The sequence below is a fragment of the Melospiza melodia genome, chromosome 4 (assembly GCF_035770615.1).
Source record: "Melospiza melodia melodia isolate bMelMel2 chromosome 4, bMelMel2.pri, whole genome shotgun sequence".
In the NCBI taxonomy this organism is placed as follows: Eukaryota; Metazoa; Chordata; class Aves; order Passeriformes; family Passerellidae; genus Melospiza; species Melospiza melodia.
The window spans coordinates 19,341,661-19,366,839 of record NC_086197.1 but is presented as its reverse complement, the minus strand read 5'-3'; the positions used below and the strand labels follow the sequence as shown (position 1 = coordinate 19,366,839).

At 42.2% G+C, this 25,179-nt stretch overlaps 1 protein-coding gene across 2 annotated transcripts in view; it reads right to left on the bottom strand.

Moving 5' to 3' along the window:
- The window catches only part of BRAF (B-Raf proto-oncogene, serine/threonine kinase), an 83,450-nt gene extending 61,431 nt beyond the window's left edge, over window positions 1-22,019 (bottom strand). For both annotated transcript variants that reach the window (XM_063154114.1, XM_063154115.1), the window contains exons 1-2: window positions 21,888-22,019; window positions 6,116-6,217 (exon numbers count right to left, since the gene is read on the bottom strand). In XM_063154114.1, the coding sequence (XP_063010184.1) occupies window positions 6,116-6,217; window positions 21,888-22,019 (234 nt within the window). The remainder of the gene's footprint in view (window positions 1-6,115; window positions 6,218-21,887) is intronic.
- Between the last annotated feature and the right edge of the window lie 3,160 nt (window positions 22,020-25,179).

Here is a 25,179-nt window from a genome sequence, read left to right as displayed (position 1 = left end):
CTGTAATTCTATACATTTGCATGCTGCTTCATTTTGTGTGGAGTCCAAATTCAAGACACCAAACCACGCCAAAGAATCCCCAACAGACTGGCAGCTCAGTCTTGGACTGTTAACTGAAGTAACCAACATGTCCAGAATGCAACCCCATCCCAGACACCAATTCACACACAAATGGGCCAATACTCTTTCAGTTCTTACAGGAAAGTAAGGTAGGTAATACTGTACACATGACTATGGGGCAAAAAGGACACACAAGAGTTGGGAAGTTTAAATAGGTAAGGCCTCCCTGAACAGTCACTAAGAGTCTACAAAGGCTAACAAATCTGATTAAGTCATTTAAGCACCATCCCTCTCTTCTAAGTTTGAGCTGAGTGCTTTTGGCCAGCCTGGGTCTGTGCAACCCATTCCATTTTGTACACAGCACTTGTTACCAAAGTACAGACCTTTACTCTCCCTAATTCAGCTTGTTACCAATACACAGACCTTTACTCTCCCTAATTCAGCTTATCCTTTCCAGCAGTACTTTGTTGGTAGAGACAAAAGAAACATAAATTTTTATGCATGTCCTAAAGAATACACAACTGCATATTTTAAACAGTTTTGTTAAGTGAATCCTAGGTTTTCCCAGTATCATAATAGCAGCTTCTTTGCAGTAAATATTTCCAATATTTACAATGCTTAGACAAACCCTTAGGAAAAGGGTTTTTCCATGGTGAGTCACAAACTATGTATTTTGGGAAACAGCACTTCAAGGACTGATATAACGCAGTAAGAAATTATGTGGGAAGACAAAAATCATCGATGTTTTCAGCTACTGAGATACAGAGTGCTTCCAAAACGTGTGGTAAAACCTACTGAGATGCTCCTGCAGCCTCTTTTCCAGGAGAAAATAAAAATACAACTAGTATTTTTATATCTACTGAGTCAAACAGTTATTTCAAATATTTGGAGCACCTCTCCTATGAAGACAGGGTGAGAGAGTTGGGGTTCTTCAGCTTGGAGAAGGCTCCAGGGAGATCTTACAGCACCTAAAGGTGCTTTTCCCTGCAGGAAAACTGGAGAGGGGCTTTTTACATGGGCATGTAGTGACAGAACAAGGGGGAATGGCTTTAAATTGAAAGAGGGTGTGTTTAAATTAGATATTAGGAAGAAATTGTGAGGAACTGTTCCATTGCATGGAACAGATTGCCCAGAGGAACTGAGGACATCCCATCCCTGTTGAAGGTAAGGCTGGATGGGGCTCTGAGCAGGCTGGTCTACTGAAAGGTGCCCAGCCCATGGCAGGGGTGTTGCAATCTCATGATCTTTAGGGTCACTTCCAACCCAAACATTCTGTGATTTCCAGGGGGCTGTTTGAGCTGATGTCACACACAGCAAATAGGAAAAGTTAAAAGCCAAGATTATATAAGAAGGAAATTTGGCTACAAGCCATTTTTGGATTTTAATACAGTCATTGCTTACTAGGTTTATTCTTTCTTCCAGACAGAACAAACAGAAAAGCTTTTCTTACCATCACATTAGAGAACATTGACAAGATTCCCAAAGCTATTACTAATTATAATGATTAGAAGAAAATTGTGTGATTAATGACAAATGTTCTTTTCTTTCTTTTGTACATTTTGTTTCCTCCCCCTGTACCTTAGACACATACTCAGAAGTCTCTCTGCAGCTTTGGTCTCCCTCCTGAGCCCTAATTTTCCTGCTCAGGGAGGACCAGGGTAAGCAACTTGCTGCCCTCCAGCTCCACACTACATTTTCCACCCAGACTTCCACACTCTGCTCTACTCCCCCTGCTGCACACTGACCTTCATAAGACCACTACTGAGGAGTGATGGATCAAGGCAGGGAGATATCCCTAAATCTGAGTATCCCTTCTTGCAGGAATAATTAAATATATGCTGAATTCAACACAGCACAAGTCAATCACTTTCAGTATTTCAAGAAAAGCATTCCTATTTTGCAATCAGTTGATGAAACCTGAAATGATGGCTGCAACAACAGCTGTCAGTTCTTTTGACGTAAAATGCATTGACACCCTCTCCTGAATTTGGGAAAAATTTAAATCTGAGGAGGGTGAAAATTTGGTCTTGACTCTCAGATGAACACAGAAACAAAAGCTTCTATTTCTTGAGCAACAGTAGCTAAGGCATAAATTCCTTTTTATTTTTAAATGAGATGTATGTTTTATATTCAATGCACAAATAATTTTATTATAACCTTTGCATGCTCAATTTTCAGATTTATTTCTTTGCTGAATTCTTCACTTTTCTCACAAGCTTCTGCTCTCCCCAACCTCTCCTTTCACTTTTAACTGAAGAGGCAATGCTGTCACCAGGTTCAACCACAAGTTCATGTGACAGGTCTTCAGAGGCAGCTCCAACACAGGCCAGGAGCCAGTGTACAGGGTGCTGCAAGTTCTGTGAACACGAGCAGGTAGTGAGAATTGTAGTAAATTAAAGATGTAAAGCCAGATAGGAGTACAAAAGAACCAAACAATCTATGATACTGAAAATCTACACACGGGAAGATGGATGGATAGCTGTCAAACTTGTCAGAAGAATAAAAACAGCCATAGTTTTGCAGGAAGCATTACAATAAAACTAGATGTTCACATCTAGTGAAAGGCAATATGGGTGTAAGCAAAAGTGTTCATTTGCAGATGCTTACCTAGCATTTACTTTTGGCTAATTTAGACTTCTGCTAAAAGAAGACAACATGCTTGCAACCTCAAGAGATGATCAAGAGACACTATCCACTCTCTTTAAGAGTTCTTAAGAGTCACTGACATTTTATGGAAGATGCAAAGAGGTCAGAGGAGGACAAGAAATTGAATCAACACAGGCTGAGGGATGAAGGGATAGAGAGCAACCCTGCAGAACAGGTACTGGTGGATGCAAAGTTGGACATGAGCTGGCACCCACTGCCCAGAAAGCCAACCATATCTTGGGCTGCATCAAAAGCAGCATGGCCAGCAGGTCAAGGGAGGTGATTGTGCCCCTCTTGTGACACCCACTGGAGTGCTGCACCCAGCTCTGGGCCGCCAATGTAAGAGGAGGGCATTGACCTGTTGGACAGGAGGTGACAAAGATGATGAGAGGGCTGTGGTTGTTCAGCCTGAAATAGTTAAAGGGCTTTTTTATATTTCAAGTGATCTATCAGAAAGATGGGGACAGATTTTTTAGTAATGCCTGCTGTTACAGGACAAGGGCTGATGGTTTTACACTAAAAGTGGGTAGATCCAGACTAGATGTAAGAAAGAAAACTTCTATGATGAGGGTGGTAAAACATTGGCACAGGTTGCCAGAGTGGTGGTGGATGCCCCATCCCTGGAAATATTCAAGGCCAGGTTGGATGGGGCTCTGAGCAACCTGATCTGGTTGAAGATGTCCCTGCTTGTTGCAGGTGGGGTAAACTGGACAACCTTTAAAGATCCTTTCCAACCCAACCCATTCTATGAATCTAAGGCAACAAAGGGAAGGGTGATGCAGTTCAAGAAACACAGTAGCAAAATTATTCATACAGATTCTGGGTAAAAGCAGTACTATATTACAGCCAGAAATGAGTCTTTGGCAAAGCAATAAAAACAGAAGGATGAGAAGATGATGGATGGAACCTGAGTTCCATTACCTTCCCACCTGAATGTTGTGGTGAGACCACACAGACCACATCCAGGCTTACCCACAGACTACAGGTAAGGGCTGAAGGGGAAAGAGGAGCCCTCCACAGAAGGCAGTGATGGCACCCTCAAGCTCTGATGACAGAACTTGAGCCCCAGACCCCCAAAACCACTATGTTTTCTTAGTTCTGCCTTTCCTACAGGCAAACATGTTCTTTCACACTTCATCACAATACATTCAAAACTTTTTACGTATAGCTTTGTTCTTCTGTACTGCAACCAGAGTTTTTCTGGCCCTTTCTCTGACAAGTGATGGAATACAGGAAGTCAAAACATGAGCTCTAGCATGACAGGTTAGATTGAGATAAATTTCTGCCAAGTAAATGCTCAGAACAGAAAGCAAGCCCTGTCTTACCAAGCCAAAAGGTGGGAAATGCACAGAAAGGACACACTAGACAACTGCTGCTGGATTGAAATTGAAAGAGAGTAAACTTGCTTCTAACTGTATCTGGCATTCAGCAATAGATTTCTTCTTTTTTTTCCTTTCACACTTTAGTTCTACCACAGGAAGTCTGCACACTAAACAAATTACAGGTTTGCAGCATTTAATCCTGTTCACCGTGATAAATGCATCTAATCTAATGGGATGATCTAATCTATGCTAGTGACCATTCAAATAACAAGTTCCTTTCCTCTCACATCCCATCTTCTGGTTCTTGTCTCACAGCTGCAAACTCTTTCCCTTCCCTAATCTTAACCACAGCTCTGCAGCTCAGCGACTTCATCATGATCAGGTTTAAACTGCTACCTGGATGGTAAAGTAATCCAACGAAACCAGGGTATTTTCCTTACAGGTTAGTGACTGCTGGGCTTAGTCACTGCCAGTACTGCAAGTACCTGAACAAAGGAAGCTGGGGAATTGCACAGCAGAACAAGCTTTTCATGTCAGCCATGGTGGGCTCTTCCCACAGGACTGTCCTATGGGATAACAACTGCAAAAGCACAATGCCAGCCCTTTCACCTTGCACCCAATGGCCTGTGGCTCCCTAGTCAGTAGCAGCACCCATGTCCCAAGATGTGCTCATGATCCAGGGCAGCTCACTGCAGCACAGGAACACCCTGCTCTGCCTCATGTGCCTGCCCTACCACACTGATGAGCCAGAGCTGGAACTTCAGCTCAGTGGCACAGGGATCCGTTCAGCTTGCAAATCTGCTTTCAGATGCATGATTTGTGGTCACCAGCTATTTCAGACTTACTCTTCATGCTGTCATAATAATTTCCTAGTACCTCTTTATGACTGCAAATGCTCTTTTCCCTATCAATGACCTACAACACAAACACAGAGCTTCCAGTAATGTATCTTGGTTTTAGTTTCAATAAAACCAAGTGACAAATAGCTGAACTAACAACTTCCCTACGTTAAATCCAGATTTATAGATGTATATATAGACTAAATTCATTATTGTTGCAGTTTGATACCCAATCTAACAAAACACACTTGCATGTGGCAACAATAAATCCAAACATAAGGAATGAACCAGTCCTTGTGAAAGCAGAGGTGTGCTTAAATGTAGCAGGGTGGATAAAACAGTGACAGCACTGATTCAATGCTCCCATTTCACATTAGCAATAAGTAAAGCAACAACCAAGGGCCTCATTTGACCTTAACTGTTCAGGACATAATGTCAACATTTGTATAATCAACCTAGTGCCCTGCTCTGACATATTAAGATAAAAGCTAGAAGTACCTCAAATAATGAGATCTTTATTTTTAATTATCCAATACCTTTAGGCAGCAATTGCAAATAAAAGGACTAGAAAAGAAATCTGGTTGACCTCCAGTTATTTCAATACTTGAGGGAAGCACAAAAAGGGCAAGTTTGAAGCACATGATGCCCCTTCAATTCCTAATAGATGTAACTTTTGCATGCAGCTCTCTTTAAGCTCTAAATGGTCCTATGTCAATGCAACTCTATGAATCTGGAGTGATGAAAAAATACGGACAATGAATTTGTAGTTAGCTTACAAATTTAAAATGGCTTTAAAATTTTACTCCACCCCACAATTTTATCTATTTCTGTAAGAAGTCCCCTTCTACTAATGCAATTTTTTGGATTATACATGACCATTTTTCAAAGGGAAGTCAACTGCTTTAAAGGCAAAGTTAGTCTTACAGAATGTTTTCATGTGTATATATTGGCTTAAACACAGCATGACTTTCTTCATTATAAACACAATCTTCTCTCCCCTGCCCCCCACAAAGAGGCTTGACATTTCTATTGCACCAACATTATTATTACAGCATGCCACTGATCTTGCCCTACTGAATTCCCAGGAATCCCACACAGTTCCTTTCTATCTCTTAGAAGAGAGCTCAGTGTGTAATGCACAAGGAGAATTTACCCTTTTAAAATAGGTATTCTCAGTTTTAACCTCAGATACTTCACATAAGATAACACAACACTAACTTAACCACATTTGTTTGAATGTAAACTTACCTCTAAATATATTGAAGGTGGGTTATGCTCTCCTCCAAATTTGTCTAGCAGTGCTTCTATATGTTCTTGTGTCAATTTAATCATCTGTTTGATGTTCCACACCTAGAACAGAAAATATTTTTATTCATTAAAGGAAGCCTATAGAAGCTGTCCTAGAACAAAACAAGAATCTCTCAATATTTAGTAAGAGAAGTCCATAATAAAAATTTTAATTATCAATAAACAAGTGCAAAAGGCTATCCTGTTCATCCAGTAATAGTTTACTTCTAAAATACACAGAAAGAATTTACATTTGGTCTTAAAATTCAGGACCCATTGAACAAACAACTTCCAAGAATGGTTTGCTTTTCTTGTTAATCAATCATGTTACATATTTTCCTTGCAAGACTTTGCAAACCAATTTCTAGAGTATTACAAAATTCAGTGAAGGAGTTTTTCTACTAAACCTTAGCAATGTGTGTTAACAATACTCACAATCCCATACCTAGAGTTCTATTCACATGGTAATAGGATCTCTTGATTTTAAAGAGCATTTTCCATGTCTCAACATCCATATTTAGTCTATCCTGCAAGCTACAGACCTTGGACATGACCTGAAAAAGACATTTACCTCCTGTGCACAGAGATGACCTACAGCATTGTACTGTGAAACCACTCATGTTGCTACTCATTCTTCACAACTGGAAAGAGTTCACTTTAGGACTTGGACACTACTGCAAGGTGAACAGCATCATGAATCTGAATTTATACCTAAATAGGTGGCAAAGCACAAAAACAAGCCTTTAAATAATGCTACACTGATGTAAGAAGCAAGTCCAAGCAAAATCAGAAATTTATAGCAGAGGATAAGGGAGGAAGAGAGGAGAATTGCTCCTTCATACATATTGTTATTCTGACTACTTATCAGAAAAAAAATTATTCAATCAAGTTTTTAGAGCCATGATGCTCTAAAAAGCATCTCCAGGGTGCTTCTTCCAAAGACAGTTAAAAGATTCCTGTTACCTTTTCCAGTCTATCTCTTATCTATTTCATGGATTGTAATATGTAATACATAGTCTCAAGATCAGGTCTCAATGTACAAATTGTGACAACCTACCTCTGCAAAAAAGCTCCATGCAAGTAATTTCATATTCTAAAGTAGGCACCAATAATAAGATGCAATCCAAGATGGATCAAAACAACTTTTAATATGTAAATTGAGAAGCTCACAAACAAACAAACTCTAAAATACTGAACTTGCACTTTGCACATCAACTTATTTACCCATTCTATTTCTAGGTATCAGTTATCTGCCTGAAGCAATTTCCTGAAGTAAACTAACGATTGATTCACTTTTAGCCCAATTTTTTGAACAGATACCAGAACAAAGACTTCATCAAGAAGCTGCAGTTGAGCAAAAATAGTTTCCTCAGGAACAAGCAAACCAAACTACAAAGAGTGAGAGTGGGGGGATACCAAAGAATGTGCTACTCAAGTACTCTGTATGTAAATTCCCTTGAGGCAATGGTGGGAGTCAACTCATTTCTCAACTTGCAGTCATTTATCAGTGAACCTAGGACTGCCAACCAGCAGCAAAGAGAAGGTTTAGCAGCAAAGAGAGGGTTTTCTGTATTTGGTTAGTTTTTCCCAAGATGGCAAGAACTAGTTGTATGCTTGGTGAAAAAAACAAGCATGAATCAACACCATATCAATTAACCTGTTCAATATAAGGCTTAGAACATTTGCTCACCATGTAATTTGTAACTTGCTGTTAACCCAGGCTGCATGTACTGAGAATTCCTGGCAATCTCAGCAATTATCTCAGGACTACCAGAAATAGGTTCATTAGTACTTAAGGAAATGTCTATTTTTTGGTTATTCTGGCAATTTTACCCAGCAAAGGTTTTCCTCATGTAAATGAACAATTTACTACACTTAACTGCCTGGCAATGGGGAAGGTGAAGAGGAAAGATTTTTGGCCAACAAAGCAAGACAGAATTGCAGGAGGATTTGAGGTAGAAAGAGAACTCTTTAGGTCATCTGATCCAAGCTCCTCTTCAAGCAGGATGCCCAAGACCATGTCCAGATGGTTTCTGAGTATCTCCAAGGATGGAGAGTCCACAGCCTCCCTATGGCTGTGCCAGTGCTCAGTCACCCTCACAGTAAAAACTTTCCTGATATTCAGAAGGAATCTCTTTATTTCATTTTGTGTCCACTGCCTCTGGTCCAGTCACCAAGCACTGCTGAAGACAGCCTGGCTCCATTTCCCATCTGCCCATCATCTTTGTGGCCCTTCATTGGACACTCCAGCCAGCACAGCTCTTCCCTCCAGTACAGCCACGTTTATCTTGTACTGGGGAGCCCTGACCTGGACACAGCACTTCAGGTGAGGCTTCACCAGTACCAAGGAGAAGGACCCCTTTGCCACATGAATTTCCAAATACTTTTTTTTCAATATCAATAATGACTAATTTCCCTGCTCACAGTATTTTCTATTTTGTGTCCATAACCAGAACCTTGCTTCTCTCTCCTCTTACGATAAAGATACCAAATAACAAATGTAACACCACCAGCAACATGCACAATGGAAGCATGTCATTTTGGAAATGTTGGCAAGAGAATCAAATAGCCTCCAACAAGGGCAGAGATCTTCCTCCAAAGTCATATCATGACAAGTGGAACCCAACTAATTTAGGCTGCCTAGCAAAATTGTGTGTGCCCCATACTTGACAATGGTCAAAGCCTGGTCAGACAGGGCTCTGAGCAACCTGGTCTAGTGGAAGGTTCCCTGTCCATGACAGGGCAGTTGAAGCAAGATGATCTTTAAGGTCCCTTCCAACCCAAACCATTCTGTGATTCTAAGATTGGCAAAAAAATTTTAAACTTGCTGCCAGCTACCAGCCTACAATAAAAATATCTTCACCTGAAGAAGCTGAAATTACAGTCTAATGGAACACAAAATTTCTCAGGGGAACCAAAAACATTGCCCTGAATTACCTAGTATGTATCTGGGCAGGAAACCAAGAGCCTTGCCACAAGTGAACCCTACAGGCAAACCTAATATGAATTCTATAATCTTAGAAAAGCTCCTCATACATTTGAAAGCACACTGAAGGGAGAAGGAAATTTATCAAAGTCAGCCATAGCAACAAATAATGACTTGTTGCTCATAGAAATGGAAAAGCTATTTTGTGTGCCATATTCATCAAGTCTTCTGACAAGATGAGAACTTTCACAAATCTAGTATTGACTAGCATATTCTAGCCCAAGAACACATATTCTAGCCCAAGAACACATATGCCATAACAAATTTCCAAGCTTCACAATTTCCTTTTAAGTGGCAATTTGTACTGCTATTTACTTGGAACAAATTTACCTTCTGGCTTCCTGCATCTGTGAACATACTCAGAATTTTTTGTGATCCAGAGCAATCCTGAAGTGTCTGGCCTGAGAATGAACCCCTGTGCAGGCCCACTGCATCCTACTATGCAGGATCAGTTGCTACTTCAATTCAATTGAAGGAACTCAGGTCTTTTCCTCACTGGAACCCAGAACAAGTGACCTCACGTGACTGGTGCTGCCCAGCACAGCACCCACAGCTTCTGCCTCACCACAACTCCACCATCCCTGCTGCCTTTTCACAGCCAGCAGCTTCAGCCCATCTCTCCTCCTTGCAGACTCACTCGTTCAGCCAACTCAGCTCAGTTTGTGTCACGAGCCCAGCCCAGCCTTGCAGACCTTGAGCCAAGCCAGAGCCCCATCTTGGCTGTGCAGAACACCCTGGAACACCAAGTTCCTCAGAATTACATCTCTGGACCTCAGCAGCACTCACAGATACATATGTTTATAGAAACTATCCAAATAAAACCCAAATGTGCAAAAATGGCCTAGCAAGGGTCTCCCTGCCCATAAGCACATACATTCCAAGATAACACCAAAGAACTGCCTAACAACAGAGACACCAAAACCATGGCATGTGGAATCCTTATATCAATCAGTTCCAGACCAAAGAGCTTGTTCCTACACCACAAAATAAACCCAAGTTTTTAATGATTAAAGTAATCCCTTTATTCACCGTTTTTTAGAAGTAAAAGAAAACTGCCTGAAAGTTATTAAGAAAGAACAGACGTATCATATTCTTATGAGCACTCCACAATGTTAATGAAACCCATACCTGTAGGAAAAAGAAAACATAAAACCACAATCATCAAGTACCTTACAGAAATACAAAAATTGATGCCAGCCTCAGAGACAGTTGCTGGAAACCTAAATGCATTTTGAAGTAAACCTGCAGTGCATCCAGTAGTGCCCACATGCAAGTCTGGTCCCTTTCCTGAGGAAACAGAATGGGGATCTGAGACACTGTTTAAACTGTAGTTCCATGAAAAAGTAATGAATCCTTTACAGCTTGGATAACCATATCATTTTTCCAAAAAAAGCATCAAATAAATGTTTCTGGCCTATCTTGTAGCTTTAGGTTAAGGTTATTCTCTATCACAAGAGATTGGATTTGATTCTCCTTTTAGTGCTGCTGACACAAGGAAGCTGACGCAGGCTAACATAGACACAGGCAGCCAGACAACTGGAAATATTCCAGATATACTGGAATATATCAACTTGAATCTGCCTATTGTGGATAATTGTGCATTAATTTTGCAAATAAGCACTCCCTTACAATGCAATAAAGACAATGACCTATTTCAAGCCAGAGGCAAGTCAGATACAGTAGAAGCCCAAATCCATTCTATTCAGGGCAGACTATGGCTGCACAGACCACAGAGTATGTTGAGCCCCTGCACAGGATCCTAGGAGTCACACCAGGAGCCTGCTCCAGGGGCCCTCAGGGAAGGAATTACAGCACCAAGCTCAAGAGAGCTTGGGAGAGCTAAAGAAGCCTTTGGACAATAATTTCAGGGACATGCAAGGTTAAACCACAAAGTTATTTTCACATCCTTCGCTGCTTGTCAAAATGTGCAGTGCCTGAGACATCACAAAGCAAACCTATCTTCATACTTTCTGCACCTGGCATCACCACTCAAATCTTGCAGAGAATCCCAACTCTAAGCTGTATGATTCATACTTGGTAGAAGACACTGAAAGTTCAAATCTATTCTGTAAGAAAAAAACTGCATTATTTGTCCAGGAACAGTATATCCTGCATTGGGATTATCACACTTGGTGATGACAGAGAGTACTCTCACAAAACTAACAGTGTAATTAAATAATGAAACAATCAAGAAATTAAGCATTTCATTTGGAAACTGCTTTATAAAGAGGACAAAATCATCAATACCTATCTAATACTATTGCAGTCAGTCCTTTCAGGCTTCTTTCTTACACCATCAATTCAATTGTTTGGTCCTCTGAGCAAGGATCCATTTTGTCAGAAAACACTGTAGAAAGCTGCTATGTATGAGACTGTCTTTAGCTGGACTAACATATCAACTAACTTGAAAGTGAGATGCTTGGGTGAAAGATGGACATAGGAATGGGGTTAATGCCAGGGCAGCACACAAAACCATTTGCATAGCATGATGCAGAATATGTGGGTTTGAGTTTCTACACTGACAATCACTGCTGCCTTTCTTGCCCTTTGGTCCCTCCTTCAGGTACTCTTCTCCCTCACTCATCTCAGTCCCAGTCTCCTTCACTCTTACCAAGCTTGCTCCTCATTTCCTGCAGGCATGTGCTGGAACAAGCACAGGCAGTGGGATGGAGAGTCCTTGCCTTCTTCCCATACTCCAGGCCAAAGCTCCTCTCCATTCCCTGTGGAAGCTTCTCGCAAGTTGTGCATTCACCATGGTCATTTTTCCACTTTTCCTACTCTCCTGGCTCTTCATCCTCACCACATTTTCAACAGTGCAGTTAAAGTTAGTTTTAAACAAGTGTGACAAATAACAGCTGAAAAACTTCACTGAATTGAAAACCAGCCTGCAATGGCTTTCACATGAGGGTTTCTGCAAGTGACATGAAGGTCAGCATCAAGCTTGCCTTTCCTAGTTCATATTGCCCAACTTTTTTTAATCTCAGCGAACCATTTTTATAATTTTTATTTATAGGTCCTTTAAAATGTCTGAGATAGCCAACAATAGAACACTGTCAAAGTCTGTATGTAGGCAGTTGGAAATGAGTCAGTAAAATTTACAACCACAGACAAATAAGTTACAGACAACAGTATCTACAGAAGTACCTGTAGCCAAGAGAAAAAGGACCTGTTATCTCCTTTTCCACAAAAGCCTATGAATGTATCTTCCTAGACTCATGACAAATGGCCTTAGGGAAGATGTACAAGACTACATTTAGCAAGGAAAATCCTCAAGAAGAGGTGCAGCATTTTCAGTACTACCCTGTCTGACAACTAGGATCATAACTAGGTCAATTAATACAGTAATGTGATCAGTGAGCATCTGCTGTAAGCACAGCAGTTAATTAAATATTAAAAAGGCTTCAAGATGAAAATCTATTTTCCATTTAACAGGTAGCAATTTTTATGAAGGAAAGATTAAGTTGTAACTAGCAGTGCCAGTTCCAGCTACATCTGACACTGCTCCTGTTGAACAAAACCATCTCAGCCAAAACCAAACACCCAACAACTTCCACCCCTCTCCAGAAAACTAGGCAACATCTGACTAACACTCAAGTATCAAAGTGCCATCTTTGAAGAGTTCACAGCAGAAACTCTCTCTCATTTCTTTGCAAACCATCAGTTACAACCAAGAGTAACCTATGTCTTTTGCTTTCATTAGTTCTAAGCACAAACTCAATTGCTCATCATTCAGCTGTACTCTCAAAGCCAAATAAACAGTCTTTCAGTCTGACAGGCCTTTGCCCCTTAAGTTGCCTCCTCTTTAACAAAGGAATTCAGACTTCAAGTGCTCCTTACATCTTACAAGTGCTTAAAAATATATTTTAAAATAAATTCAAAAACTGTAAAGGATAAAGCTCAGTGAAGTCTATTCTCTGTAGTTTCTCTGTAAGAATGAAGCCACCCAAGAGCCTTAGGCATTGACTGCTTTGCAGCTCACACCAGCCAAGATGGTGGGTGCAATTATCACACTGTCCTTGGCTATTTACCCCTGCTCTCTTCCTTACTCTTTCTCCATAACTTAAACCTTTGGCTGAACCCTTTGAGTACGCTAAACAAGTGAAAAATTGTTCTTTTTGTCAAGGTTAGCTTTCTGCCAGTCTACTGTGCTTAAAACAGCTTGGCAAAGGACCCAGTGATCATCTCAGCTGGTGAAAGAGTCACCTTTGCTCTCTATAGCTCACACTTAGATGGATTCAGGCTACCATGAAACAGCAACCTTCCTGTTTAGGTTTCAATTCTCTTTCATTCTCCCACTTTTTCCATCACCTGCCATCTTTACTGCTTGCTGCTAAGTAGAATTTGCCTCCAAGAACTATAAAAAGGAAAGTTAACAAATGTTCTCTACCACAGTAGAACAGCAGTGTGTGGAAAAATAAGAGCTGCCTGTATCCCTCATTTAAATCATTAACCACCAGTTGCACAGCTAAATCTTTAATTCCATATTTTCATGGCTTTTGTGTTGCAGTACTAGTAGTGCCTGTTATTCACTTTGATACTAATGCAGCAGTCACGAGGATCACGCACAGACCGAGTCAGGAACAATTCCATGTGCTACATTCATGAATTCAACAACTTCTCCTAGACAGGAACAGGTTTAAAAAAATAAAAGAGGAAATAAACTACCTAGATTTTCTAACCCATTTAAGAGTGCAAGTTTGCTTTAGCCAGGTAACTACCACAGAATCTCAATGACACTAAATCCATGCATCAGTGACATTTAAGAAAGATTATATGAAGACACCAGACTATTTCTCTGCACACCTAAAGCTGAAAAGTCACATTTGTAATGGAAAGCAAGCAACCAGGCAGCTAATTACAATAATTGCCTATAAGGAGCAAACACTAGTCCAGTAGAGCTCTTACACAGCTTTGGTCACATTAATTAAAATGACAAAACAAATAAACTCAGTTTCAGCTGAACTACAGAACTTAATTCTTCTCTCTCCTTGCCAGAGTACACAGCTAATTACACTAGGCAGAAAAGATAATCAGTACCTATTTAAAAGTTCATATTATCAATCCATAAAATAATTTGTTATAAACTTTGCAATATTCCACCACTAAACTGTTTCTACATAGTGACTGCTGTCACTGTTTCCTACCAACTGATTAGAAAATGTAAAAGACAGCTGGAATTGTTGGATGAGTACAAATATACTCTGCTTGTTTAGAAATATTTGTGATCCAACAAAGAAGTTAAGGTATCCTATTTTTAACACAAACAGATCTCAAAAGCTCAAATAGAGCAAAAGTTTTTTTCATTTTTAAAACACAAGTAATGTGCGCCTAGTCAAAGGAAACAGTCAAATAGGAACTGCCACAGAAACCACATTCTCCTAAACAGCATTCTATGTTCTATTCAGCAGACCACCCTGCCTTAGCAACCCCAGTACCACCTTGGAAAATGAAATTATTTAAAAGGTAGAACTGGCTCCTTGCCATACATTGTAGAATAGGAAAGTAAAAAAAAAAACTACACTAACTACTTAACCTAGAATCTGGAAAAAGTTATATCAATTTTCAATGATTTACACAGGCTTAAAAATGTCAAAAAAGACAGTACAAACTATATTCCAGAAGAATTATAGATTGCTTAAAGAAATCTTTGCTGAAAGCTGCCTCAGATGATACTAAGGACTCACATTTAAATCTACATTCCTTAAACCTATTATAGAGAATGTCTGACCTATTAAGTTTAATGAATAAATTTTCAAAACCAGATCAAAGACTGAGGCACCAATATACAACCATCCAGTTCTAAACATTGAGATACCTTCGTTATAATGATGTATTTGATTTCAGGTTGATTTTATAGTGCTTTTCATACATCATAAGTGAACAAGGTGTACTAGAGAGAGAAAAACTAGACACACTATTCTGACTCCAGAAATGTCTACCTTCAAAACAAACTGAGATAAAGAGGAGGAAAAAAAAAATTAAGTTACCATGTCCGTTCTCCAAGAGTCAGAAAATGTTGCCTGAACACAATGTAACTGCATTTGGAGAGTTTTATTACTTACCACTGCATTTAAAATAGCTTTATTGATAATGATACTGTTTAAGAGGCCTCACTACATAACAAAGCAAGACATTAGAGCTGGTATCCTCACTTCTAGGGTCAAAAGAAAAAAAAAAATCCTAGCCACTTAGTTATGCAACACATTTTTAAACTAAGTTCAATCCTTCAAAAACAGTCTTTTCTGCTTGTCTCCCAAAGAAAGATTTTAAACAACGTTGGTTTCATGCAGAAATTGAACTGCCTGTTCATGCTAAGCTTTGTGCAGGTATACTGGGAGAACTCACAAAAGTATTTCACTTGATCAGAACCTCAGAAAAATAAAAGTGCCCTTCAGTGCTCCACACTCATGATCTCCTGAATTTAACACTGATAGTGTGGAAAATTCCTTTGATACTGAGCACTATATCTGGCCCTGCACAACAAGCTCCATTTTGAAGAGAAGTTCTGTTTTCTGATTTTAAATGCTCATGTTGGTTGGGGAGTGTCATGGTGTGATAACTGGCAGCACTGCTCTCTCAAAACTCCTGCCTGAACTGGCAGCACCTTCAGTCAAAGAGAAGAGCTACAAATTAGATTTTTGCCCGTTTTTTGCTATAGTCCACTTTCCTAAAATGTAATTAGAAACAGAATAAAGAAAGACACGGTTGCTGCTTCTCCAAAACTTACAAATGCTAAAAAGGTGCAACAAACCAAACACTTGCTGCAAGGAGCTTAAGCAGGAGAAAAAGAGAAGAAAAGGCATGTAATTCTGCATCAACCAGCCCTCTTTAGCAGTGGCCACAGAATGGAGAATCAGTTGAGTAAATACATATTGCAATGTCTTGGAAAGAAGCTGTGCACAGGAGGGAGGGATTGGGAGGATTCCCTTGTACACCCCAAAAGCTCAAGAGCAAGTGGAATAAAAAAGCTGAAGCAAGAGAACCCATATATTGCATGCTGACTTCTGCATCCTGCACTAGCTGTGAGAAAGTAGCTGTGTTCACACACAGATGTGTGAACAGTTGAAAATGATGAAAACCATCTCACACCTCACAAACGAAACACTGCACCCAGAACTCTCACGTGGTCAGGGCTGCTGGAAATGTACACGCGCTACACAAGAAGCTCACAGACTCCTTCACATCCCTGGCACAGCTGTGGCATGCAATCCCATTTCTGTAAAAGGCAGGCTCAGAAGGGCTCCAGAGACACCAAGGAAGGTTCTTACAGCCTGGGAGGGGGAGCTCAAGACCATGAAGTCTGAGGACCTAAACCTGACTAGTCCAGATATGGAAGTCTCTGAGCACAACTTCTCATTCAAATATATAAAATTCAGCTCCAATGGAGTTTTATGGGACAAAGATTATTTATATTAACCAAACAGAAAAAGGGGACACACACACCCCATACTACCACTACTCAACCAACCACATTCTTATAGTGTCTCACTTCATTTCAGAACTCACTGGGTGCTCCTCATGTTGAGGAGATTCCACTCACTGAGTTTGCAGAAAACTCCTGCAGCAAAAGCAGTGCTGATTTCCTTCAGGACAGGACCTGTGTGGCACCAAGTGGGCACAGGGGGTAGGCCTGGCTGAGAGGGGTGACCTGGGCACAGCAAAGGGCAAAACCTGCAGCTCTGGTGTCATAGCACCATTTGATTGACCCAGCTCAAACTGCAGGGACAGGGAGCAGCACACACCACAGGGACTACAGTTATGACAGGGCATTTCTGATACATTGTACATTTCACCACCCTCCAGAAGCCAGCTTCAAACTGAAAATAAAACTTGCACTTGGCCAAAACTGTGTTTCAGAAACCCCCCTCCATTAAACCCGAAACACCTTCCTTGGGAGGCTAGACTGGAAGAGAATTAGTAATTCCATAATCAATCAAAACCTCCTTTTGTTTCTCTTTTAAGTACAAATAAAATTAGATTTCTTTCTAAATCAAATTCCCTCCAAAATATTTGATGCATTCAAATTTTTTGACAGATATAACAATTAATCAAAGTGAACTACAGATTTGTTACAAAGTGGAATATTAAAGCCTTAAGAAAACTTGGGGGTTTATCAGTTTATGTTAAAAGATAGCTGCCATCAAAAGATATCTGCATTAAAAAAAAAACAACAACCAAACAAAAAACAGAGCCAAAACCCAAAATGCATTTGGTCTACAGTATTTTTAACTTCATGCAACAAAAGAGTTGCCACTCGTAGCTAAACAAGTGTCAAGAAGGGTATTATTAGAACAGTTTTAAAAATAAGAGGTCTTTGAGTTTTAACAACTACAACAAAATATAAATGGGCATTAAGAAGCAAGACTGCAACTCAGGAAAAAAAAAAATCAGCACTTAACATTTTGTTCCCAACCAGTTTGTGGATATCCACAGAGATAAGAAACAAGCTTCCCAAGACATCACAACTTTCCAGAAGGAGCCACCACACTATTAAGCAAGTTTTGTGTAATCTAACAAGCTACCACAGGACAGAGCTGTTAATCCTATTCCCTTTTGGGAAAAACACCTCAAGTAGAACTTGAAGTAGAAATCTCTACTATCCCCAGTAAACCTAAGTATTTCAAGTTTGTGTTCTAGTGTTCAATCCGCCTTGCCAGAAATAAATCATAAAAACCCTAAGGAAAAAAAAGATGAGAGGTTACCAAAATAATTGTCTTTTTTACACCTGGAACAACTTTCCCCATCACTCCTGATGTATGTTTGCCTGTTGAGGTGACAGTCTATTAATGAACAGTCCATTAATGAGCTTATTTATAAGTTCAGAATGTCTATTTTCATGCTTCACTATTCCTAGCCATAAAGAACAACATCTCATAGTAACATGGAACCATCTCCTCTGCTACCACATAAACTCACTATTTCTGGCAGTAACCATCACAAGCCTGGCAAACAAGTTATTTGCATTCTTCTTTGCATCAGATTTGACAATTTCCATGTCTTTTCAACAACTTCAGATTTGACTGAGCCTTTGTTCAAAGCTCTGACCTTCCAGACTTTCTATCACTGCTAGTATTCTGCTCTAGACTCCCCTCAGCCAGACCATGCATTTCTCAAAGCTGTGACCCAAAGTCAGACAGGATTAACCATGGCCTTTCCCATGCTATGTAAAAGAAACAACTATTTAACTTATCTTCTGAATAAAGAATAGCTAATAAAAGCTAATAAAGAATATTAGCTACAAGATGCTTCACATCCAGCTCCACTTTAACTTGTCCTCACAATTAAATGGGGTGTCATTCACAGACTATGAAGTTACTTCACCCACTGAATACTAATGCACAGAAACGTAATTGAGATTGAACATAAAATGTATTCCCAAAACTACAAAAGCAATGAAGTAAAAAACCACTCATATGGTTTCAAGCTTCCAAATAAGTAGCATGTTTACTATTAAACTCTTTAGAGAAATAGATCCTCTAATACCCAGCACCATAAGTTCCTTAAATGTTACTGCAACAAAATCAACCCCGCTTTTACTTCACGTACCTACATTACATTAGGAGAACTCATCACTTACTTCATATTGTAAGGTTAGAGGTGGATTCTATCTTCATTTTATATATCTTTTCCATTCTATCTTCATTTTATATATCTTTTCATCCATTCTCCATTTTACTCTTAAATCTGTTTCATAGGATTAAGGTTTCTAAATTTATAACTAATATTCATGCAGGATAAACTCCTGCATTGCTGCCTAGAAAACAACCATCCAGCAGCTCAGCCCCTCACTTCACAGCCTTCAGAGTAATTTTTGTCTTACAAAGAGCAGTTTAGGGTACAAAGCTCTGAGTACAGAAAATCCCATTTGAATTATTTAATGTTGGTGTAAATAATCTCTAGCAACAAGAGCAGAACCTTTCCTCCCAGCTGTCACACACTCCTTACTATATCAACAGCGCTGTAATGCTCTGAAAACCTTCCATCCAAACAATCCCTTGTCCTGAGAACTCATGCTGGGGAAAAGCCAACCTCTGTGCCTGCAGATTCCAGCTCTCAGCCGAGGCCTCCCAGCCCCAGCAACCAAACTGGGAGTGGAAGAGGAACAAATTCCCTCTAAATGCACTTGCCCCTACTCTTCCCAAATCCTTCTGTCTCCAAGAGGTAGCCCTTCCCTGTATCTTTTTTATGACTGCATAGACAACCACCCTAAACAACTCTGAATTTTTATATAGGGGAAAAAAGATTTAGCAATACTCAGAAGATTTTTAGTAACAGCACTTAGGCTACCCAAGCCAACTTTTAAAGGTAAAAATTCACTATTTGATTAAGAACTGAGTTGAACAATATGGCTTAAATTTGTTTTTCAAAGCCTCAGCCCCTGAGAATTCATAAGGGACAGTGAAGTAGCTGTAACCAACACAGGGCACTCGATTACAATCTCAGTACAAAACATCTCGTTTACCAGAGGGCTCTAACATACAAGTAAGGTGCGCAAGATACTTCAACATCTGTCAGAAATTCTTGTCTGCTCCCCTTCTAAGAGCAGAAACTGAGCGCAGGACTGAAGGTCTGCCTTCTGGAAACCAGGACTGCAATTCCCTAAAGACTGTAGGAGCTGAAACCTTTTCAGGTATTGCCTTAAATAAGTAAGGTCATGCTCCTTGACAGGCTTCCACTGCAAGGTTACCTCTAAAGCCCGGGTTTACCTTGTCTTGAAACAATGAAACAAAACACCAGAACATGTACTTACATTACAGCCATGAGTCAGTTACACGCACTTCAGTATTTCTCTGACTTATGGCACTTTGAACTTGCCTTACACTTTAGGTTGGCTTGTTTTAGAATGAAGGATAGTTTCCATTTTAACTGTGTCAGCAATTGTTTGGGCTTGAACTCCATTAAGGTACAGGCTTAGGTGAAGTAATAGGTGCACTTATACAGTAAACAAAACGTAATTACCTACAACTCGAGGAAGAACTTGTTAACTACAGAACAAAACCACATCAGAAAATAAAAACTCTACAACCATCTCTGCCTTGAGACCCATGTGTTTGAGTATTTCCAAGGCAGAAGAAGTTTGCTTTTAAATAATACAAGACTGTCCCCCACACACTTCCTAAATACTTACACCTGACAAGCCATCAACCCTCCTGCTCAGCAGGTGCTCCTCGTGCTGGACCACTTATCTCTGCCTCATCCAGGATGGAAGCAGGAGCAGCCACACTATGTAATTTACCCTTTGGAATCAAACCTAATGACTGACACAGTCTCAAACATTTCTGAAGTTCAAGTGACTTAGAGCAGTTTCACAAACCATCCCTTCAGTGTGAAAATTGTTTTTCAAAAAATATTCTTGCCTCCTGCCACTGCTTTTCCCTCTCTCCTCTCCTATACTTCAGTTTAAGCAGCTCAGTTGTATTGTGTTATTATTTCAAGGGCCACAATATAAACCAGTTATTGGATTAATTCCATATTTTTTTTTAAATGACAGAAATAACTGAGAAATTCAGAAGCTTTTCAGCCTCACTTTGCTGCTAAAAGCATGCGTTTGTTAAGCCCACTCTTCAGGTGCCTGGGTTTCCCAACCAGCTGAGAGTTTCTCCTTACTCAGGGAAGTTCAGACTGGACTGGCATTACTCAAGGCGTGTAATCACCATGCTGGGTAGGTGTAAAATAGATGTGTACTGCTGAATTCTGCCTACCTTCAGCAAGCAAGTCAGGAACTCCTTAAGATGAGAGAATCAACCTCACATCTTGCAAACATCCATAGGGACAGACTCTTTCCCTACTTCTCCTTTCTGGCCATCTACCCAGCACTTCTCAAACTTCCCAACCCACTAATTCCACTATAATCCAGTACACTATTAATAAATAAAATGGATAAATAAATCCCCCTCCCAATCTTTGGGGATTTGGGAATCAAACTGGACCCCTCAGAGAACAGCTGGTCCAAGCCAGCTCATTTTCCCAGCTGGAGGCTGGAAAGGAGAGGCTCCCAGGTGGGCTGGGCTCCTCGCAGGGCCCCAGGGCTGCTCGGAGACGAGAGGTTTCCCACCGACTGCACAGACACTCCAGGGAAAGCTGAGCCGAAACACTCTCCAGCCGGTGAGGCTGAGAACAAAACAGCAGAGCTTGTGGCATCTGTATTTACCTCCAGAACAGACTCGAGGCATGGCATCTGGCAGGTGGGTCTGCCTTGGATGCCTACAGCGCTCGAATCTGCGAAGCACCTTGTGTTGTTGCCGCACAGTTTATTCACCCTTTCGAAAACATTTCGGAAGCGTTCGCAACTCGCACTTCAGCCCCAGCAAAACAGGTAGTGCCGCTCGCTCCCCGTGGGATTGGGAAGTTAAGTAATAAGCCCCAAAAACACAGGAAGTATGTAGGAGAGACACCGAGCAGAGGCCTGACATCCTCGCTGCCTGCACGATGCCCTGTCCGTTAACATTTCCTAAGACGCTTTGTGCAAAAAACCTCCACAAAAGGCACGTCCGCAGAGCGAACCGAACCTAGCCTCGGCTTTAAAACGCATTTCGAGTGCTTCAAAGCCATCGGGGGGAAGCGATGGCCAAACCCCGCACGGCACCTTGGCGGGACGCGGCGGCTCCAAGCGGGGCTCGCCCTCAGCCCGGCCGGGCCCCGCGCCCTCCGCGCCGCGGCCCCCGCTCCCTGCCCCCGCCGGCACGGGCCGCCCCCGGCACGGCCGGGCCCGAGCCCCGGCGGCGGGCGGCCGCCGCGTGGCCTCACCTCCTCCGGGATGGCCGGGTCCCCGCTGCCGGCCCCCGCGTAGCCGGCGCCGAGCGCGGCCGGCTCGGGCTCCATGTCCCCGTTGAAGAGCGAGGCCCCCTCGGCGCTGCCGCCGCTGCTCAGCGCCGCCATCTTGGGCCGGAGCGGCGGGGCGAGGGCGGGGCCGGGGGCGGCCGCGTCCCCGCCACCGGGGCGGCCCCAGCCGCGACCCGTAGTGCGAGGGGCGGGCGGCGAGCGCGGTCCCGGCCCGCTCCCAGCGCCGCCGGCGCGTCACGGCCGGCCTCGTGACGTCACACAGAATCGCCGCGGCCACGGCGCATGGGCCCGCCTGACGTCACCGGGAAGCACCGTGACGTCACGGCGCGACCGCCCCGTCGCCCTGGGAACTCGGACGTGGGCTTGGCCCCGCCCCCTCCCCGCGCCCCGCCCGCCGCCGCAGCGCCCCCTGGCGGCGCGGGAGCGCAATGGCGGCACCGCCCCCGCCGGGCCGGCCCCGGGAGCGGGAACCGGGAATGCCGGGGCAGGAGGAGCCCCGCACAGCACAGCCGGCGGCGGACCGGCTTAAACACCCCTGCCGGGGGCTCTGCGGATCCTTCCCGGCAGCGGGGAAACCCGGAGTGCCGGCGGAATCCAAAGGAGACCGAAGGGGATGCCGGGCATCCCTCGGCAGCGCTGCGGCTCTGGGGTGAATCCTCCCCGACACGCCGCGTGCGGCAGCCACAGGCGCGCTGAACACTGCCAGGGTCACCTGCGGGCTGTGACCCCGCTGATAACTGCGATAATGGATCCCGGGATCGATAGCACAGCGTGGGTTCCCACTGACAGCCCCTCAGGCCCTGGCTGCCCCCGCTGTGCTGTGCTCACACAGCCGCTCCGCGCCAGGGAAGGGTCGGCTCTGGCTCCGGACCTGCTCCGATGCCTGGCTCTGACACGGGAACCCCTTCTCAGGGACACCGCTGCTGGCCCCAGAGCGCTCCCCCCTCCTGCCCGGTGCCATCGCTCCCCACACGGGCCGAGTGCTCCCATCTGAAGCCTCGAGCTGTGCCTAATCCCTGTCTGCCACACCCATGGAAATGCTGCTCACACGCATAAAACACCTGCTAAATCAGGTGGTTTAAGCTGCTTTCCTGCTGAAAAGGTCTTAATTATAAATTAAAAAAGGGCAGCTGTATTTGAGCGTATTGCAAAGATAAGCTGATGGACCAGAACAGCAGCAGGACTTGAGAGAAAGGCTGTTCTAACACAGCCCGATGTATTTAATGGTAGCCAGCTCAAATACACCAGGTTGAAAGCTACAACTGCAGGATCCTTATCTTTGTTTCACTTCAGTTGTGAACATGTAACCACACAAGCTCTGAGCGTATATTGCTGGTGAGAGAATTGAGGTTTGTATTTCACCTTTCACACTGCAGGCCATTGCTGTGGAAAAGCATTTCAAATACAGTTCAATACTGGCAGTGTTGCAACTGGTAAATAAGTGCAACTCAAATTTAATATTTCAATGGATTTTAATTGATTTTTTTAGAGGCTATGCTTGCTAAGAGAGGAGCCTGGGGTCTGCTATGGCTGGAGCCCTGCAGTGCAGTCAACAGAAAGGCTACCCAAGTACGTAAGAATGAAATGTACAGACTAAGCAGTTGGCCAAGTTTAGAAGTTTCTCTCTAATATCCACATTAATGAAGAGGATAATTATCAGCAATTCCTGCTACACAGTGGGAATGTGTAATGGTAGTGAAAAAATGCTCACAAACTCTGGAAAATAACACCGATGCTGAGGACTGAGCACTGGGCCACATCTCTCTGATCTCTGAAGGAAAAGGCAGCAGAGGTAATGGGAGACGGCTCTCCCAGCACATAGCCTGTTGTAGAAATGCCAACAGAGCAATAGAGGTTAACTAACAGAGTAAGGCCATTCATTTCCACGAAGCTTTTACCAAGGAATAATTAATCTCAATGTGCAGAATATTGTCATCTTACTGCAGGGGCTCTGTACTGTTGTCTCCTTATAGTAAAAGTTCCATACCTTCTCAGTGTTTCTCATGGCCATCTCCTCCTCAGGGCTCTGACTCTTTCTTATTGACAAAGCAGCTATCTGACTCTAGTTCCCATCTCAACCACCCACCCCACTCTTTTATAGCACTCTTCTTCTCATTGCTTACAGCTGTGGCCTGTTCTTAATCTTTGATAATTGGCCCAGCTGCAACTCTTTAGGGGTAAGATTACTTTCTACACTATCTTTATTTTCTTATATTCTATCCCCCTACAGAATGTAGTCAAAGCCTTTTTTTATTCCCCAAGCAATTTATGTGCAGGGCATAATCCCAGCAGTGGAATTAGTTGGCTACTATCACTCTGTAACTTGTAAAACCTTTCCCATTGCTTTTAGTGATGTTGGGTCTCTCTTCTGAGGTTCTGATTATTTCCAGTAGATTTGCATTCACTTTGAATTCTTCTAGATTTTCTTATCACATTTGATGTTTCACTGAGGAGCTGCAGTTCTGATATTGAGAAGTCTTGTCCAATGCTGGAAACACAGCAGAACTGCCTCCAGAAATACATGAGATTAAAAAAAAAAAAAAAACAAACCATACCTAAGAACTACTTTAATAGATTGTTGTGTAGAAAGGAGACAAAAATCTACTACTCATACTATGTTTTCCTTTTGATTGGGGGAATCCACATCTAGTGACAAATGGAATTTTCTACTCCTTCACATGGTGGCTACTTGGCCTCTCTGCTTGATGCATCATGGTGAAAGATAAATAGTTAATAACTGTAGCTATTTCTTGGTGATATGAAATCCTATCTACTGATAATTGATATCATCAACACCTTCTACAGAGACTAGCTTTTATAATCAATATAGGTCAAAATCAAATTACAACCTAGATGTGAAAGGCAGGTTTCTGCTATCAAATCTGTGGGGCACTGGCTGGTTAACTCCTGCAATGCAGCACAGCCAGTTTATCTGGTATGGCAGCAGGCAATGCAAACTTGTAAATGTAAACCTGCCACCTCCCACCAAACTCCTGGTTATACACTGGGGTTTGATCCTCATCAGAATTTTTTAAATTAATTTCATTTTGGATGAGAAAACAAATCCAGCTGCTAAAAGACCAAGACTCTCCACCTAGGTTGCCCACCACCAGAACATTTGTCTGATCTAATCAACACCTGCACTTTCAGAGAACAATGTTTTGAGCAGTCAGTAAGAAAATGTGTATGTATATATGTATCTATATATGATTACCTGAGTACAGCTGTCTCATTGTGAGCATTTGGACACTTCATC